The following is a 19,801-nucleotide window of genomic DNA, read 5'->3' as shown; positions in this document are numbered from 1 at the left end:
GAATATTCTCCTCAGCTCTATGAGGCGTTTTAGTGTCTTTCGGCTCATTGTTTTGGTTTTATGGCCCACACGGCAGCTCTCATCGACCTGGTTACCAGCTGCTCACACCAAACAGCAGACACAGAAACTCTGCAACTAGCTGGTGACGAAAGTCAAACATTTAATCAGCCTGGTTTCCCCCACAGGGATTGATAAAGTTTATCTTGCCTTATCTTAACAGCTAAATAGTTTTTTCTCAGAGCAACTAACCAGAGCTAAAAGGAGAGTGAATATTGGACTTATATTTGTCAGGTGGCCTGAAACACAACCTCAAATGAAGATTGATTGCTCTCTTTTACACATCTTTTTTATTACATTATCTGGTTCTATGACAAGATGTTCTAATGTAATAAAACAGACATTTTAAAGGGAACATTGAATACGGCTGCAAGTCCTTGGCAGGCATAAATCAAAAACTTTATATAACTCTCTCCACCATGAAGCAATAAATACTAAAACATTTATGATGTTAATATTTTTACACTGAACTCATGTGAGTAAATAAAGTGTTTGTGTTTTGTAATGGCATAATGTGTAATATGCGACTCGTGATTTATTATTCTCTGGCCTTCAAGTAGCAGCATGCTGCTTCCTGACCCAGTAAGAGCTCCAGAAAGCAATCGTTAGCACTCAATATAGTTTGTACTGGGATTTAGCCGACATTCTTAATCAGCAGATAAAGGTTCAATGCTCTGTTCGAGAGAAGCCTTTGCTGTTGCACTTGTAAATTTAGAGGACACAGCCTCCAACCAGCAGCGTAGATATGATTTCCACCCAGATTTCTATGTCCTAGCAAGAGCACCTGCATGATAAATAGTGATGTCATCGCCTCATCCTGCCAGTGATAATGTGGTTTTTATTGAACAGTGACAAAGAGTATAGAATATAAAGTAAAACTGTGTAGTGTAATAAAAATCTGGGTTTTTTTAGGCCACAAAAGGGAGGCGCGAATAGGTACAGACACAGTACAGACATATCAATATAGAAAAACCACGCTATTAGCATTCAGCAACGTTAGCATTCATCAGGAGTCATGTTTATGTCCTTCAGTCCAAACTTCACTCTCCTTTTAAATGTTCATGGGCTTGACTCACTCCTGGGGGAAATATGCTGCTGTACACGGGGTTTATCAGAGATTTTTTCACTGCCTGCTGCTCCTGGAAACTGTGCGGATATGAGCAGTCAGACTGCACCACAATAGTAAAGCTGTGGGCTATAAAACCAAAATGATGATCTGAAAGATGCTAAAATACGCTGTAGAGTTGCCAACTGACCCTTTCCATATTTCACATACATGTTTCTATTGTTAACATAAAGGTATGGGTTGGTGCAGCTCTAAAGGGGTTATCAATAGCTACACGTTTTTCTGGCTAGCACTGCTAGCTACATACAGCGATACCCAGTAGACACAGAGGCTACCTTCCAGTACTGAGCCAGTATGTTTAATTTAGCTCATTCACAGACCACATGCAGTGCAGTCAGAGCTGGTTTCAACTCTCAGCGGACTCTTTCCACCCAGCCTCCCCCACTGACTCGCCGTTTACCACCAAAGCTTTCAAGCAGCAAAATATTCAAAGCAGGTTGCTGATAGATACCTGTTAGATTTACACGTGTTCTCCGACAGAGCTGCCTTCCATGCAGGAACTCCGCGCTTATTGGATGGCTGATGCATAAAGCGAAGCCATGAATGTGCAGCAATCAGCCGAGCATTCCTCTGAGAGGTGTGTTTGTATTAGGATATCAATCCAGTGCTGTCGAGGGGGATTGCAGTGTGAACACACGAGGCCGCTCCCAGCATGGTGCTCACGCTTCCTCCATTGCAGAGGGGCATTGATAGATTTGTTTATGGTAATCGCACAGCCTATCCATTACCCTTAAGTACCATATATAGCGTTTTACTGCGATGCACACAGTAGCTGGGGAAACACTGTGATGTCCAATAGTAGTAGAGTCAGTCCAGGAAGTGTCTTTATTTTGTGTCCCTCTGCAGCCCAGAGGAATCTGAAAGGGAGCGTCCATGTTTTTCTCGCTGCTGCAGTCTTGTGTACTGCTGTATTGCGGAATGTTTTTTTCTTTCATGGTAAACATAGGGAGACTATTATGGTATGTATTGGCAGTGTGCCGTGTGTACAGGGCTCTTTAGTTTGTGCTGATTTTAACTGAATAATTGGAATTCTCTAAATATCATTAGCAGGGCATTCGCTGTATTGCACCTACCTAAAGCATCTCGGGTACATAATCAACAGCTCTTTTGCACTTTGTCTCCATTTTCACTTCACTTTCCATCACCAGAAGCATTTCCTGAGCTCTTAGTTTTTCCGACCTTGTTTACTGTGAACTGCCATGATCAACACGTTGTGCCTCGTGTGTATGTGATGTGCTTTGCCGCACGTCTGGCGAATCAGTGTCTGAAAATGTGATTTTAGTAGGCCTGAGTGCGTTATCTACCATTTGAGTAACTGCTGGAAGTGTGCGGCAGTTTGGATGGAAACCTTGGAGAAACACCTTGAGAGAACAGAAGCGAGTGTGCTGCTGCTTCCCCGCAAAGTTCCTCTTTTTGACACTTTGGATGTTGCCGCTTCACTGTTTTCTGCTGTTTTCCTCCCCACAGACAGCTGACGTTGAGTCACAAATATATTAGCTCTACAAATCATCCAGTGGCTTAACTGGGGAATATCAGAGCCCTCATATTTCTCAACATAGCTCTTTAAATGTCATCATCCACACTGACAAGTGAAAAGAGTGGAAATCCTTTTAAAACATATTCTGCAGTAGTTTTTTTTTTATTATTATTTATTTTTTTAATACAGTTTCTGTTCAAGAAATACAGTATTTTATTGTTTCTGGCGTGGCTCCAGTGCTGCAATGTTCTATGCAGTAAGTATTTTAGTGAATCCATGAAAAATATATACTGTTCTGTATCTGGAGAGTGTAGGCATTTACATAATAAATGGGAAAAAAAAAATATCTGCAGTCTTAAGAAGCTGTCAGTTACTACAGAAATCGCATACATGCTATACACCCACACAGATACAGACATATGCAACACACAAACACAGGCAGGATTACAGCCGCCCCCATTCACACCCTCTGCTGGGCATCAGATGTTCGATTTCTCACCTCTTAAAGGTGCAATAAGTAAGATATTTACAGCATCTGTAGCACAAAATGACCACAGTGTGGGTCTGTGAAGGGGTTTCACAGGGTTCAATACCAATGACTCAACGATTACTTCAGCCAGTGCAGGCACGTCTGCCTTTTAAAAGCTGACTTTCCCAACCCGATTCAGATCAAAAACAGCGACAGATGTTGCTGCAACTTTACATTGAAAGACACTGCAGCTACAAACAATTGAAAACCTTGTTATGATGCCAAAATGCCAAAGTGCTGTCATTGTTTTAGCATCCTGCATCACAAAAAGACATTTTTACTAGATTTTATTGTTGCAGTTCAGCCCAAATTAACCTGTGTTTGGACAGATCAAGTACAGGAGACAGGATGAGTGGGGGCCTGGAGTGGATACGAGATAAATTCTGTCAGTGATGCTGCAGCTCCCCCTCATCCTTGATAGAGTTCAATGAAATTCATACATTACCTAATGCCCCTCTGAGAGAAGTTGGCCTGTGGGAAGGCGCCTGTCATGGACTGACTCTGTGGTTGTAAATATGGGAGAAAGAGTTCATCCCACCATGCTGGAGCCCTTCATTCATCCTTGCAGGCTAGCAGCTCCCTAAATCGTCCCACACAGTCTGGAACAGACGACTGGGCAGAGCCTGGAGGCTTGGAGGGCCGGGAAGGGGGCGAAGGGGAGGAAAGCTCCAGAGACAGAAGGCTGCTCAGGGCTCCCACTGGCCAGGAAGGCGAGAGCTGCCAGAACTGGAAGCTGAACAGCCGCACGTCGTCTGCAGGCTTTGTTCTGTGGACTGTGTGCACAAACAGGAGCCATTAGAGATTCTCAGAACCCCACGAAGCTCATTCATCTAAGTTGCCGAGTTAACGTGACTCACATCAGCATAGGTGATAAGTCTGCAAGTAGTAAACAACACAGGATAACAACGGGGTGAAGATAATTGTTTTTTAATGAGAATTATTTCGCTGTGATATGAAAAACAATTAGTTAACAAAGAATGTGTGTGTGTGTGTGTGCTTTTGTTTTTTCCAGGAGGAGGTGTGCCCCACCTCACCAGGAGAGGAGGTTCAGAGGTGTGTGTGGTCATCGGCGGTCAACATCAAGGACAAGTTTATTTATGTGACGCAGCCGACCTTGGACCGAGTGCTCGTAGTTGACATCCAGTCTCAGAAGGCTGTCCAGGTAGTTTTCAGGCTTAATTGGAAAACGGGGTTGATGTCGCTTTTGCCAGCAACATTACAAGAAGTATGATGTTAACAGTTTTTCACAGAGCAGCAAAAAAAAAAATATCTTTCCTGTTAGTCAAACATCTTCCTCACAGGACTGAAAATCTGCTTCCATCTGTTCCAAACAACCTCAAGGTTGCAAGAGGGTTTTTTTTTCTTTGACTAATTTTGTCAGTCATCTGAAAAAAAAAAAAAAAAAAAAAGTTACCACATTGATTGAAAACAACATATTTCACGAGAACTTTTGATAAATACGTCACTTCGTATGGGTATTTTCTGTGATTGATTTTTTTGAATGAAGGACACATTTTTTTGTTAAGTCGTCCTGCTCCACTCACAATTCAGTTTGATACAACACATCGTCCTTCATCCAGAAACTCAGTTATTGGAGAGTGTTGGAGTGCCACTTCTACCCAAACTGCATGTAAACTTTGTGCAGACTTTTTGGGGAAACAGCTTGTGTATTAGATATATTTGAACTTAACACTGCTATACAAGAGCGCTGTGGTGTGCTGACACTGGTCCTGATGAGCTTCATGCGACCTGTTCCACAGATGGTTGACTCTGAGCGATGCTTCATTGTGTCAGTAATGTAAAACAATGATGTCTTAAACCGCGAGGGAGACCTCACAGTCAGCTCAGCATCACTTAAGACCTACAACTGTTCAAAAGCAACATTAAGAGTCACATTTCTGTCTAAGTGATTAACATTAGCTAACATTAGGTTAACTTTCCTGCAGTTAGTGAATGTTAAACTGCAGTAAGGGACTAAATTGAATAGACTTTGTGCATTGCCGACTGTGACAGCAACAGTAACTACGCGGGGGAATCAGTCACTTAGCGGCTTGGTAATAGGCGCACAATGTGACTATGAAATACAGATATACTGGATATCTGTCAGCCAATCACAATGCAAGGTCAGATTTACAGCCCGTATGTGTACAATGTTGTGTGATTACAGTCTTTTTAAAATTGCTCCAATGGCACGTTGGGGCGGCAACAATCAGACCACCTTGATGAAAAGTGGTGCAGTCTATGTGCTGCTTAAAGCCCTTTCCCTTCCTTTGATACCACCGGAGTGCAGCAAAGGCAGAAATATCTTCATCATTTATTATTATTACCACAAAACAAAAACAGAAAGAGCTAACGATGAAAACCTGATTAAAGCGAAAGAACACACCAGGAGCTAAAAATAAGGTTTGGTTCGCGGTTGGGTTCATGTTTAAGCTCCGACACGAACAAATCTCCACCTCAGATGTCACCAGCAGTAGATTAGACGCAACCAATAAGCTTCAATTCTGTAAAGGCGAAAATGAGACATGCTCTCTGCAAGCTGCTGTTTGTGTCGCATCAATTTCAGCAAAAGGCCTCAGTGAATTTTTCATGAATATCAAATCAATATTTTAACTTGAACAACTTCTACTGGTTCTGAATCAGGGCCTGTATTGTTTGGATCGAGTAGGTTGTGAAAAATAAGTAAGCAGGTAAGACCTGTTATTCTGTTATGTCCAATTACTGATCATCAACACTTCATCTCCTCTGCGGCTCATCTCATTTCCAGACTGTCAGGTTGTAAAAATTAATCACTTCTCAGCCAACAAAAGCTGATTACACATTCCAAGTCTTTCTCTTAATTATGTTATATTTTAGTTACGTGCAAATGTTGCTAAACCACATTAGATTTGAAGAAGGGATGGTCAAGAAAGCAGCTTTGAGAGCAGTGCGTAGTCTGAGCGTAGATTAAAGCTTTCATGTGCTGTTCCGACATGGCGCCGTGCTTTCGGCCTCTCGTCCAGAGCCCTGGCAGCGCGTCACCTCTGCTTTGTTCCGCCTGCACTGACGATCTAAAGAGCTGCTTTCAGCTTCAATATCAGTTTTCTCACCTTTGGTTCAACTGCTCACCTCTGACCTGACCCATTTCATACATACTGCAACAGTCAAGACCTGCACTTAGCTGCTACATTGATGTTGTGACCAAGTAACCCTGAGGCCCACCTCTTCCTGGATACTGTAACATGGCAACCCTTCATAGATACTGTAACATGGCAACCCTGCAGTCTCTTCCTCAGATGGTGTAAGAAGCAGTCTTTCCACAACTCTCACCTGCAGCACCTTTTTTTTCTGAGGGAGTTTTATTTTTGCGAGGCAGGCTCAGGACACAGCGCAGCTCCTGCCTGACAGCACTGAGCACATTTCTGCACGACGTTGAGTTAAATCAACAGTGTCAGCGGGTTTTTGGGTGTGTCAGGTTAATCCAGGGCCGCTCAGATCCCTGCAGATGTTTCTGACACCGTGATGGCTCTTTACAGCTCGCCAGCCTCTCAGGGACCTGCCAGTAAGCAGGTTGGTGTCCCAGAGACTGTCACAAGCTCATTATTCAGTCGCCTGGAGGTTTAGCTTCATTGCATTATATTAGCAGTTGTTAATTAACCACCTGAACCCGTCACGAATAGTCAGAGATACGAGTTCTGGTTTCCCTGCTCTCCATTTTCTCATTGAATCATTAATAAGATTGACGTGTGTAAAGTAATAATAATGAGCAAATTGCAATTTGAAATTTGTTACCAATTAAATACTGAAGACTTTTTAATGAGCAGATTGTATTTTGTGTGTTATATAGCCAATTAATTGCAAAGTACACACGCATAAATGTGTGAAGCCGCTGTAATGTTTTCCATGCGTCATCTCTGACAGATCCGCAATCAGCGCTGGAGTTACGCGAGCATATTGGCTGAGGATCTTCATAATCTTCCTCAGCCAGAAAGAAGTTGTTAGTCAAGAAAAAAAGAACAGCACGAGCACCTGTTTTCTCCGATGACTACATGCTCAGAGATTAGTTAGGATTCAACAGATATTCTCATCTTATTTGCAACAGCCCTCTCAGGAGCAGTTTGCTCTCTCAGTGAAACAATATATATTTTGTCTAGGTAAACAATACTATTAGGGCTCCATAGCAAAACAAATAGTATAGAAAGTAAGCTGTAGTCAAAGGGGATTGTGGGAATACAGGGCTGCAATAATTTTCTTGAAAAAAAGATGATTGCTTTTTCTTGCTGTTGTTGAGGGTGTAGCGACGGCATGCATTCGTCTCCTCTGTGCTTCCCCTATTCCCTTTGAGCTGGCTGTCTATCTGCACTCAGGTGGACATAATGCATGTGGAGCGCTTTTCTGTCACATACGACTCATCTATTGTTCTGACTCGGAATATTGCTGCTGAGTGTCAAGGAACGGATAAAGACTGAAAGCAATTACTTCAGTGTGGTAAAGCAATTGTGTCTGTCACCACTTGATTTGAAATGCAGCTCGGCACCAAAAACGCCTTATACATAAAAAGCACACCTCCAGTCCGCCTTGTTAAAAGAAGACTTGCTCCTGTCAATCGCTGATGCATTAGTCTTTAGGAAAACTTTTCAAAAGCATTACCACTGCACATCAGAGGGATCTCTTCAAAAGCACAGATGATTGCCTTGAATTGTTATTCCGCTGCCCTGCTGCCTTTAAAGGCTCTGCTTGGTTTGGTTGTGTGTGTGCATCCCCTTGCAGACGGTCAGCACCGACCCTTATCCTGTGAAACTCCACTACGACAAATCTCATGACCAGGTGTGGCTGCTCAGCTGGGGGGACATGGAGAAGAACTTCCCTACTCTCCAGGTAAGTCCACAGTTCACTGCTTATTACCCTCACGCTGCAGAGAGTCATCCTTGTTGAGATGCAGGCGTCGTCAGGATTTGATCCAAAGTTAGCAAAGGGTCAGCGCATGCGTTTGTGTTGCCCGTGCACACAGTGTAACTGCAATGATAGGAAAGTGTTAAAGGCAGAATATAGTGACATTTAACAATGTGACACCAGCAAACATTTGGCATTTGACTCAAACGATTGATGACTGAAATAGTGACAGATTGATGAGCTAATTGTTTCATCTTTAGATCAGACTACCATCAATACAAAGCAATGATGGGAACAAGCCGTCTAGCGCTGATAACAATAAATATCATTCATGAAATGTTTTCGTAAAGGTTCTCCTGATGACCACTGAGCATCACAAATGGTTCAAGTTTGTCAACAAAGGCAAGAACATAAAAACCACAATGATCAGTTACTTTCACACTGATGGACTTCCATTCCTCCAACTTGTCCTGTTCTTCCCCTTTTCCAGTGTGACATAAACATGATACTAGTCACTGCAGCCTCTCTGGGATTTTCAGTCGTTGATTGTCTTCCATGATGTGGGACCATTAATAGTCTCTTGATAAGGATTTGGACAGTGACATTTTGGATCAGAACTCCAGCACATTGGATTTGAAGTAGAACCAATGACTCTGAGGGTAAAGCTCTGATTGGTCGCATCTGCGTACGGTCCGACCAATATGTGAGAGATCCAGAAAATCCGGCTGACATGCACTGCACTAACATGGATACACCATGAATCCTCATGTATAAGCAGGTATTCAAATAATAGCCAGGTCTCAAATAATAGCTGGGATTGTGGCCTGTCAAAAGCAGATGAGGTCATTATTCCAGTGCTTTCTCCTCCTGTTGAATGTTTTATATATTTTCTATATCGCCAGCTGGTGTTTGTTTTACGCCTTCGGTAAGCAGCCGCCTAACACGCCCTACGTGCACATAGAGCTGCATTCATAAATGCTGGCAATTAAAAACTATAATCAAAAGATATATAACACATCAGATGGCAGGGCAAAGCCAACACAAACAAACAAAGGCTGTTGAAGACTAAAATTACCTGTAGCCTCCTCACTTGGTAAATGTAGTATAATACGACACAGTCATCATTCTGACCGCTCGGCTGTTCTCAGTTGCTGTTTTTTAACAGATGATGTTTTTATATTCTAATTAATTCCAGTTATTTCTTGTTTCTTCATCTTAACATCGTGATTGATGCTAAGCTGCCGCCACCAAAAGCTAACACTTCCCGATTTCTTAATTAAAAGCCTACCTTTAAAGGGAAGGGTGCCAGGCTTTTAATGTGAAAATTGTGGAGGAAGTCTTGAGTTTCATTCATTAAAACAACAATAACAAAGTGGATTGCCTGACATGACTTGCTGTACTGATGGAATTAGTGCTGTGGAAATACACTTTGTACTCAATTAATCAAGAGTACAAGTAAACATGGAGAAAGTCTTTTTCAGCAGGACAATCAAAAGACTAGAAAGCCGACACTATATTGTACACAACCAACGCAGCAAAATGTGTCCCTGTCCAAATAGTTAGTGGTTACACTTCATGTCACCGTGACACAGATTTGAAGAGCATGCTACAAATAGAATCAAATATGTAATGCAATGGTATTTTGTAAAAATATCGTTTGTTTTCTCTGGGAGTCATCTTGATTCATCTCCAGCTTTGAGTGTTTTTTACTCGCTCGACAATCCCGCTTGTCATCGCCTGCACAGAAATTCATAATGCAGAGTTTGGTCTGTGGCAATTTGCTTTGTGCATTGTGGCAAAATCAAAGCAAACCCTGCCTCCACACAAGCACATTTCTGCACGCTTCCATGCATGCACCAGCATTATTTAGACACCAGTGACAACAGCTCACATCACCTCCCACTATGAAGCTCCAGCATCACAGCAATAAGGAAGAGGCTGAAGAGTTGTGTCCCAAATCAGAGCACCAGAGTGGAGATAATAACAATATATTAAGTGATTTATTTGAGTGGGAACTGCAAAATGAAATACAACATGTGACTTACAAGTATTTTGGTTGTAAGCTACAAATAAGTATGAGTAATAGAGTAGAAACCAGCAGCACTCAATCAGGCTGACGTTTAACAGCCACCTCCTTCTCCAATGGTGTTCATCAGGTGATCAATCAGGCCAGTGGAAGAGTCTCCCACCACACCGTCCACACACAGCCGGTCGGCAGGCGCTTCGACAGGGTGGACGACTTCTTCATTCCCGCCTCCAGCCTCATCATTAGCCACATCAGGTACGTCCAGTATGATCCAAGAACACTCCTAATGCAAATTGATTTGCAAATTAAATTCGCCCCGTTGGCGCTTTATTCACTTTTTTCTCCCAGACTCAACACTACAACGATGATTTGGATGAGTGTTTTGCGAGAGTGTGTGCTTGTCTGTTAATGGAGGTTTTTGGAGGAAGGCCCGGTTGTCATCTGTGCTGCAGGGAACGTGGCACATCACCTGAAACAGGTCTAAAAATAAAGCCTCGTTACATCAGCTGTGGAATTAACTTTTTCAGATCTGAATTTAGAAAAACAAAAACCGCTGAATTGAATTACTAAACAATCAGACCTCTGATAGCAAATATTTAATATATTGTCAACAAGTTGCATTGCTTGACAACGCATCACATCCCATAAACAAAGCTCTTTCCAACTTTTAGGAGTGGCCGGCCCATTTCTCCTAACAAACACAGCACAGTTAGCCAAACGCACCACATGCTGTTGTTTTGCTATCAGAAGTCGGATAATTAGATCCAGAGAGACGAATGTTTCCTCTGGGGAAACTTTCTCATGTTGTCACAGCAAGCAACAGGTCAACAGTCACAATAACCTCGTGCCGCCGCGTGTCGATTCGTTAGCTACTTTAAACCACGTTTATTTTCTCATTCAGTCGACAAAGTGTCATAAAAGAGAAAGTCAAAGGTGACATTTTCTAGACAAGCAGCAGACAGCAGACAGCAGATCGCACTGGAAAAAATTAGCAATTATCAAAACTGCTGCAGTTTCATCAAATATCACTTTAGTTAAAATGAAAATGGCGTTAGGCTTCGTAAAGTATGAATGAACCACTACAACATGCATCATATCATCCAATGAACAGCCTCAAACACAAACCATGTTTTTGTGTTTGTGAATCTACATCTAAAGAATTTAAAGCTCAAGAGAAGCATCACGATCTGTTATCTATCAGCTAATATGAAAAAAACTGCTGAAATGTTTGGCGGTATCATCCAGCTCTACCTGGCCGGCTGGACATCAGTTCATCTGTGAGAATGTGCTCAGCGTTTGAGCTCATTGCTTCCATCCCTGAAGCGAGGGTTGGCAGTGTAATTATGTTGCTAAGCATCCAGAATGGTGAAGAAATTCTGACGACCGTCGTTCGCACCGAGCAGCGGACGCAACCGTAACTCAGCTTGGCTCGTTTTAGAAGCCGTGCAGGTTGTGTGTGCGCTGATTCTTTAAAAAGACAGAGTCCACATGAACTTTAAAGACTGAATCAGCTCCAATTTTTAGAGCGGCTGACATTTTCTCTTTGACAATGCCAGAGACAAATATCAGAGACAAATCAGAAAGAAATCGATTCAATCACAACTGCTGCCTCCTCAGTACTGATGGTCTCTGAGTCTTTGTGTCAACCGGTCAGAGGCTGGTTCTCCTCCAGAAACACTCATCATAGAAGTCACAGGGGCACCTGGACTCGGATGACTTGTTATTCTTCTTATTTCATGTGTTTTCACCAAGATAAGATTAAAAAAATCTGCATAAAGCTACAAAGCCGGTAGCCAGAGGGAGACAGCTGGGACTTCACCTCCTCTCCAACACTTCAGTTACTCAACAGCAGAGCACAGAGATGCTGAATGCAGCGTGTGTCGAAACGCTGATGTGCTTTTTATAAGTCATGAGCTGTTGTCGCACACAGGCTTCAGGTGGATGGAGAAAACGCCGGTCCCAAACGCTTGATTAATGTCACGGAGAGGCCAGGAACAGGCAGGAGGTCTGGAGGATTTCAGGATGTTAACGGTCTCCTGGAGAGGAGGAGAAAGCTGCGTGTGTGTGTTGTGGGTGGGGGTTGCTAGCACAGCTGTAATTAGATCCACTGAGACCTGCAGGGAAGATTGCAGGAAAGTGAGGCCACATTTCTTTGCAGTGTTTGAAAATTGCCATCTTTACCAACTAGTTGCTCGACCATTTTGATGCTCTTAAGAAGAAGCTTACTGTAGGTTCGTGCAGCTGCCAGCTCCTCTTGTTTCAATGTTGTTTACGTGGCGAAAATGTGAAACAACACTTGAACAATTACCTTCAGGTAGTGCAGCTCACAAGCTACATAAAATGCTTTCTCAATGTAAAGCTGCAGTTCTGAGGACAGGCTGCTAAACAGACGCAGATTAGCTCATGACAACGTGGATAAAACCCTCTCTAACAGTTTGCAGTGCTGTCAAAAATCTATCAAAATATTCAGTTTCATTTTGGATTTTCAGATGAAACGAGTTAAAGCAAATCATCAGAAGAGCTGCTGAATAATTTTCTGCTCCTGTTTCAGCACCAGTAGTCTGAAACTGTGATTGTGATATAAATATACTGTATATCATGATACAGTGACACTTCTGTAAAGAAAGAAAACAACTTCAAAACACAACCTGACAGGAATATCTGTTTTTTGCTAATCCAGCAAATCAGACACAGATTAAGACGCTTCACCTCCTCGATGCAAAAGCCCTTTAACAATCCAATAGTGCCATACAGCAGTCCTGCTCTTGATTTGCAGCACTGCCTGCAGCCAGAGATAATGAAGGGACAGCAGGAACAATATGCAAACGTCACTGACAGCTGACTCAGCTGTAATAACAGTTAAATAAAAGGAAATGCAAATGTACAGAGTGACCAGTAAAATATAGACACCTGTACAAAGTGATGCAGTACAACACAGTGACCTGCCGTCTGTGCGACAGATATCCACTGAACCCTTTAAAAATACATATTTTATACTGGTGTGTATTGGATTGCACAATGTTTGAGTGTTTCTAATATTTTGTCCAATATTTCTCTGACAAATCTGAATTCAAACTTGAATTATTTTTTGATTCTTTGCATTTGGCTGAGAGCAGATGCTGCTGTTACACACTCATAGCCTTGTAGCGGTGGTGTGATGTAGTCGTGTGAGTATTTGTCAGGACACAGCTGAAGCACACAAAGAGCTTTGGTTTGTACATGCGTGTGGATGTTTTTTATTCAGACGGATATTAGGAACGTTCAGATGAACTGCTGCCTTGTGGCTCTGATTGTATTTATTCTTTTTTATTTATTTAGACGCAGCACAGGCACAGCCATTTGTCTGCCGGCAGGAACGCAGCATTGATTAGTCGATTTAGCAACATGAGCAGTGCGCCGGCAGCCGACATACATTCAGCGACTTCCGGGGATTGTTTAATGACTGGGGATTCCCTCAGCAGCTACTGTAAAGCGAGCAGGAACTTCTGGGGGCTGTCATTCATTAAACCATCGACTTGCAGTCAGGCAACACTGCAAGTCAGCAAAAAAAAAAAAAAAAAAAAACGCTGTTATTTCTTATTTTTACTCACATCTTCAGTGCTCTGCCAGACTGCCTTTTGGCAAAACAAGCCGAGCGAGATGTTGATTTGATGTATTTGTGCTGGAGGATGGGTGAACAAGAATTGCTGTGTTATAGATACCTTTTACTGTGCAGCGCTCATTGTTCTGTTCCATGTTCATGAGTTTTGCCCTCAGGATCCGCAACTGAACCGCAGAGCAAAGCGTTGAGACCGAGTCGCTTCCAAACTGGAAATATTGACATGAAGATAATACGATAAATGTGAAGCAGTTGAACGTAATCCTGTTGTGCAGAACCAGGGAGAAATTTTAATGCATTAATCATTAGTACAAACGACAAACAGCAGCTGTCAGTTTGGCTGAGAGCAGTCTGGGCCTGCCAGTGAAGCAGCCCAGCTGTGCTCACATTCGAGCGAGGCCAAACAATGTCTGATTCATTTATCCTACATGAAAAAATATCTCGCTGGCAGTGAAAATATTTTTATCGCAGGATAAATGCACCATTGACCTTTAGCTTCCAAGTATGTTATCAATATATCACTTTGTGTGTGTGCGTGTGTGTGTGTGTGCGTGCACTACCCATTGATCTGTCACAAGAGCGACAGAACTGAATACAATCCACAAGAAAACAGTTTGATCAGTGTTTGACAGGCAGTGGTGATATTTTAAATCAACATTCAGTGAGTCATCAGCTGTCTCCAGTGGATGATAACAGAAAATGTTTTCAGGTATAAACTGTAAAGTACTTTTAAAAATACTGACTTTTCTATGGTGTTAAATTATATGTTTTAACATTTTAAAGTGAGTATAAGCATGTATCTCCGTCCAAAATCCAGTTTTTCTGCTCTAACATTAATACTCAACGTACTGTAGCAGCAGAAACTGAAGCTGAGGTTCCCACAGACAGTCGATTCCCATATTTTATCGCCGTGAGGTTTATACATTTGTCCCTTCAACATTCTTTCATACAGTTGTGATTCTACATGGGACACTCTTTTCAGCAGCATTGGTTAGCTTTGGCTGCTAGCGGTTAGCTGTACAGTGAAGCTCGTTGTTAATGCAGAGGACCAAGGTGTGAACGGGCTGACTGGACACGTCTTCTTTAGCTCCCTCACACTGCAGCCTTTTTTCAGCCTTTCTGCAGAACGTGCACCACCTAAACTCGCACTGAACGTAAACACAAAACCAGAAAAAAAAAACTAAACCCTGGAGCCACAGATCGCTGGCAGGACGCGAACAATATAGCTCATTTCTTTTCAGCAAAGTTCAGTTTTACTTCTTTCACAACAGTCTCAATCAAGACTACAGCGAGCTCACTGTAGTTTAAAACAGACCGTCTGACATGTGGGAACTCTGCCAGACGTCCACCTGATTGTCTTACAGCTACTAAACGTCAAACCACAACCAATCAGGCAGAAATGTGGCTCAATTCTACATCACAGGAGACTAGTTTGGCTTTAAATTGGCCCAAACCTGCACAGTGTCTGCCCAGCATTACACATATGTTAAAGCTTGTTTAACATTAGATTATATTAATTTGTGAGCGTTAACTTTTAGTTTTTCCCTCCATTTCAGAAAAAAAGCCAGACAGATCTCATCTGTTACGACTTCAGCGCATGAACCCAGTGGACAAAACGATCCCTGGATCAATGATTCCCTCCACAGGGTTGATAATGTGCTCCGTGGCTTTCAAACAGCCATTTTCTGTTCACAGGTACAGGCAGCTTGGTGTTCAGATGGCATAAAAGATGATGAATGGCGGCAAGATTGAAGTGCCTGTCGGCATCGATCAGCTGGTGCTCACATTTAATTGAGGCGGCTCCTTGCATATTCCCCCTCTTCCCGGTTGAGCTGTTAAGATGTAATGTGCCATTAACAGATTCTTTGGGTTTTTAATGACGAGCATTTTCACTGATCAATGCCCCACATATAAAATGACTATAATTCTATCAGGGCAAAGTGTGGATGATGCTGCACTGCCAATATGAAGATTGTCAGGGACCAGAGTTTGGCTGTTGAAGTGGTTAAATGGACCTTCAAGCCACATTTTTTTTTTTTTTTTTAACCGAACACGTCATTAACATTATGCCGGTTTCCATAATTAGCCTGTACAAATCAATTTGTATTTCTACATCTTGATGTGTGGATTGTGCTGCTTTAAGTTTATGAAACCACTATCTGCTTGAGAATTCATGAACCTTGGAAATGAGAGGAATCGACACTCTTTACCGGCATATTAAAGTACTAAAATGATGACCTGAATGATTAAATTACCTTTAAAAATGACTTTTACTCAATATTTTTAAGCGTTGATGCTGTCTTTACCATCCAGATGTGCTGGTGAAAAATGTGTAATCAGTCATGTCAGCTTCAGCCTTCTCTTGAGTTGCACTAAATGTTAGCTGATCTAACATCAGCATGCTAATGACAATGCTAACATATTGATGTTCAGTAGGTATAACATCCACCGTCTTAGTATAGCATGTTAGCATCAATCAGTCAGACCTTTCAGACATAGCAACGTAACACACAGTGCATCATAAAAACACAAAAAACATAATGGATCAATAATTAAATAAAGTCACTATAATTAATGTGAGTAAACCCAGGAGTGGAAGGTGGGGTAAAATAAAGATGGACTGAAGCAGTGGACGGACTTTGCCGTCTCTACAGAGACAGAATGTGTTATTGATTAAAGCTTTGTTTTTCTCTCCGTGTCGTCTATAGATTTGGCCTCATCCTTCATCGAAATGAGCCTGTTCTCCACAAGATCGACCTGGAGACGACGTCCTATGTGAAAAACATCAGCTTACGGGAGTATAACTGCGTCCCCAAGTCTGTAGCCTACACCCATCTCGGCGGCTACTACTTTGTCAACTGCAGGCCGGACTCCACCGGCGCCACGCAGCCCCAGCTCATCCTGGACAGTGTGACCGATGGTGTGATCGGCCAAAACCGAGACGTCACTGGCACTCCATACGTGTCTCCAGACGGCCACTACCTGGTCACCGTCGATGACGGCGACGGTCTGATGAGGATCCAGGTGATCTCAGAGCGGGGGCAGATCCAGGAGCCCTTCGACATCCACACCAACCTCCACCTGTCCGATCTGGCCTTCCAGCGCTCCTTCACGGAAGTCCACCAGTACAACGTGTTTGGCAGCTCCGGGCGCCAAACTGACGCTCTGTTTGTGGAGCTGAGCACCGGCAAAGTCAAGATGATCAAGAGCTTGAAAGAGGCCACCAAGTCGTTCGAGTGGCCGTGGAGCAGTAGGAACAGGGTAATGGCGAGCAGCGGACTGTTCGGACAGTACCTCATGACCCCGTCCAGAGAGTCCCTCTTCATCCTGGACGGACGGCTCAACAAGCTCAACTGTGAGATCACCGACGTCCTCAAAGGCAACGTGGTGGTGTGGGTTGGGGAGTCTTAGGTCGTAACATCGAGACCCAATGAGCTCTCCTTTCCTCAAAGGTACTGTTGCACTGAATTCTGTTGCAGAGTTTTTAATTTTGTGGGAGCGCAATCGTGAATACCACAGATTCAGAAACCAAATTGACCATTTGTAAATCCATTGGATGAGGGACTGTCACCCACAAAAGAAAAAAACAAGTGAGCGAGTAATTGATCGATATTGTCTTCAAGCCAAGATAAAATAATTCATGTTTAACTCAACTTAAAGTTGCTTGCTGGTAATACGTTTCAGGAAAATTGGTTTGAGTCCATAAATATGTGCAACTTTGCATTATTATTCGCAATCGGTTGTATTCAGTGTGTGGGAATGCTGTAGATAATCTCTGACCAAAACTAATATTTAAGTGAATTGGCAGAAATCAGTATACATGTATATATAAATATATATATACTGTATATGTCTGGAATAATTCCTGTACTTTAAGTTTACCCATCCCCAACTTTTTCCTGTGCCTTCAAGGAAAATTCCCCTCCATCAGAGGAATTAGTGTAATTATTCCTAGTGTGACTGCAGACTCCACCTCTTTCTTTGACCCCTGCATTCGTGGCGAGCGAGGGTCCTCACAGATCCACCGCTCTCGTCTCTCCGTCCGTCCAACGCCGCCGACTCGGTCTAATTAAAGTGAGCCCTTGCTGTGATCCCCTCCTGCTTGAAGTCAGACTGAGACTGAGTGGTTCATTATGGTTGTTGCGATCTGTAACCTTTGATCTGAAATTATAACCAGCGTTGGAAGGTCTTCAGATATATATGTAGATATATATATCATTATATCTACATGTATATTTCCTTTTTAGTCCAAAGCAGAATAATGAAAGTCAGTGGCAGAGTTAGTTAAATTGTACCAGCTTTACACACGACACATTGTGAAATTTAAAATGTTCCTTAGCCATGAGTCAATAGAGCACTCATGCTTGAAAATCCTATCATAACTTCAATATTCCTGGACCAAACGGAAAGAAAAGCATCTTAGAGCGTAATGGAACGAAGTGTGGAAAACAGGGATTGTCTGCTCTGTTTGACAGCATGTTTCAAGTGGCTGTTTTAATGTGAAGTAATGATGAGCTAGCACGCTGGGGAGTGGGGTAGCTGTGGCTGTATTGTGTAGAGGGTCTTTGAGGATAGGCTTTGAATTTAAGAAACAACTCCCTCTGAATTCTCCTGCAGTAGTTACATAGCTGGCAAGTCAATGAAAGTTTCCTAGCTGGACACATTTCTATGCATTTTCACCCTGGCACTCTATGACTCACAATGGGCAACTGTATCTCAAATTTAGTACAGACTTTTGATGTGTACAGATTATATAAAGTCATTCCGTCTTTCCTGTTGAATCTTACTCGTACGTATTTTGGTTTTAATGTAATTTCATCCTCTTTCGTTCGCCCGCCGCGTCGTTTTCCGACCTTTAACCCCGACTGTACTGCTGATGATGACCTTTCTCTCTATTTATGTTCTGTACATAGCGGCTGACTGTGAGTCCGTTAGTTCCCCATCGATGTACAGATTCACGCCGGTTCTGTTCATTTTCCGAGCCAATAATCACTCTCCTTTTTAAGAAATTAGACAAACACACAGCTGTCATTACCAACATCCTGTACACAAGCGCATTGTGATCACAAGCACCGCTCTCACCTCCATATAGCCATGTCTTGTATGTTTCTTCATGTGATTGTTATTTATATAGACAAAACACGCTTGTCATTTTACCCAATAATAAAAACTAGACCATGAAAAAAAAGTGGAACGTCGTCTCTTTTCCTCATTAAAGGGACCTTCTACGCCGTAGATGCTGGTACGCCGTCACATATTGACAAGTTTCCTTTAGGAGCAGAAGCAGCCTGTTGCCAATTATGATGCTACAAGAACGAGGTCAAGGCTGTGTGCTTCCTTTGGGTATATTTATCCTGCAGCAAGCCATGCAGCGTAACGTATCATTATAATTAGCAAAGAAAGGAAATACAATGGTAAGACGTAAAGATGTGTGACTGAAGGGAAAGCAGAGCGGCGAGGCTGCACTGACCTGGCATGTCATCAGATGTGTTCAAATCATTTCTACGACGAGGAGAGTCTGTGATATTCTGCACTTTTTGGAAAAAAAGATTGACGTGGACATCACTCGACTGCCTGGAGGCTAAATGACAAACGTCCAGCCCTATTAATGCTTCCTCATATGATTAGATTTTGGTATCTTACAGCTCAGCTTTGAGGTGGAAAGAAATTTTGGGACTGCAGGTTGAGTTCCAAAACCGGGAAGTCTGTTCTTTAAAGTAAACTTGTAAACTGCTGAACAGTGCAAAAGAAAACAAAGAAGATGCAAGTGATTAAGTATCCAAAACCCAGTGGAGGCTAATCTTAACTGGTTTACATTCAGTCCAAGAGGGCGATTTCTAACTGAATCACTTAACACTCTGGTCTTGTGTGAAGTAACCAGCTGTCTGTCAAGTGTAGCAGAAGCATAAGGAAGCAAATAAAATGGAAATACTCAAGTAAAAGTACCTCAAAATTGTGCAATACTTGAATATGTGAAAATGTCTGTGATGTATTTACCTTTAATCTACTTATTTGTCTTTGGTACTTTGGACCAAGTTATATTTTCCTGACTGGAATAAAACTTTTCTGAAGTCCAAAAAAACAAAAACAAATCTATCTTCAGGGTCAGACGTGAA

At 42.4% G+C, this 19,801-nt stretch overlaps 1 protein-coding gene across 2 annotated transcripts in view; it reads left to right on the top strand.

The window, feature by feature from the left end:
• The window catches only part of fstl5 (follistatin-like 5), a 151,202-nt gene extending 132,323 nt beyond the window's left edge, over positions 1-18,879 (top strand). For both annotated transcript variants that reach the window (XM_076738454.1, XM_076738453.1), the window contains exons 13-16: positions 4,202-4,351; positions 7,939-8,046; positions 10,218-10,342; positions 16,394-18,879. In XM_076738454.1, coding sequence (XP_076594569.1) covers positions 4,202-4,351; positions 7,939-8,046; positions 10,218-10,342; positions 16,394-17,096 — 1,086 coding nt within the window. In that variant the 3' untranslated portion in view covers positions 17,097-18,879. The remainder of the gene's footprint in view (positions 1-4,201; positions 4,352-7,938; positions 8,047-10,217; positions 10,343-16,393) is intronic.
• Positions 18,880-19,801: the final 922 nt, after the last annotated feature.

The sequence above is a fragment of the Chaetodon auriga genome, chromosome 9, assembly GCF_051107435.1.
Source record: "Chaetodon auriga isolate fChaAug3 chromosome 9, fChaAug3.hap1, whole genome shotgun sequence".
Taxonomy (NCBI): Eukaryota; Metazoa; Chordata; class Actinopteri; order Chaetodontiformes; family Chaetodontidae; genus Chaetodon; species Chaetodon auriga.
Note: the sequence above shows the minus strand (reverse complement) of the source record. Positions and strands in the feature narration are given on the sequence as shown.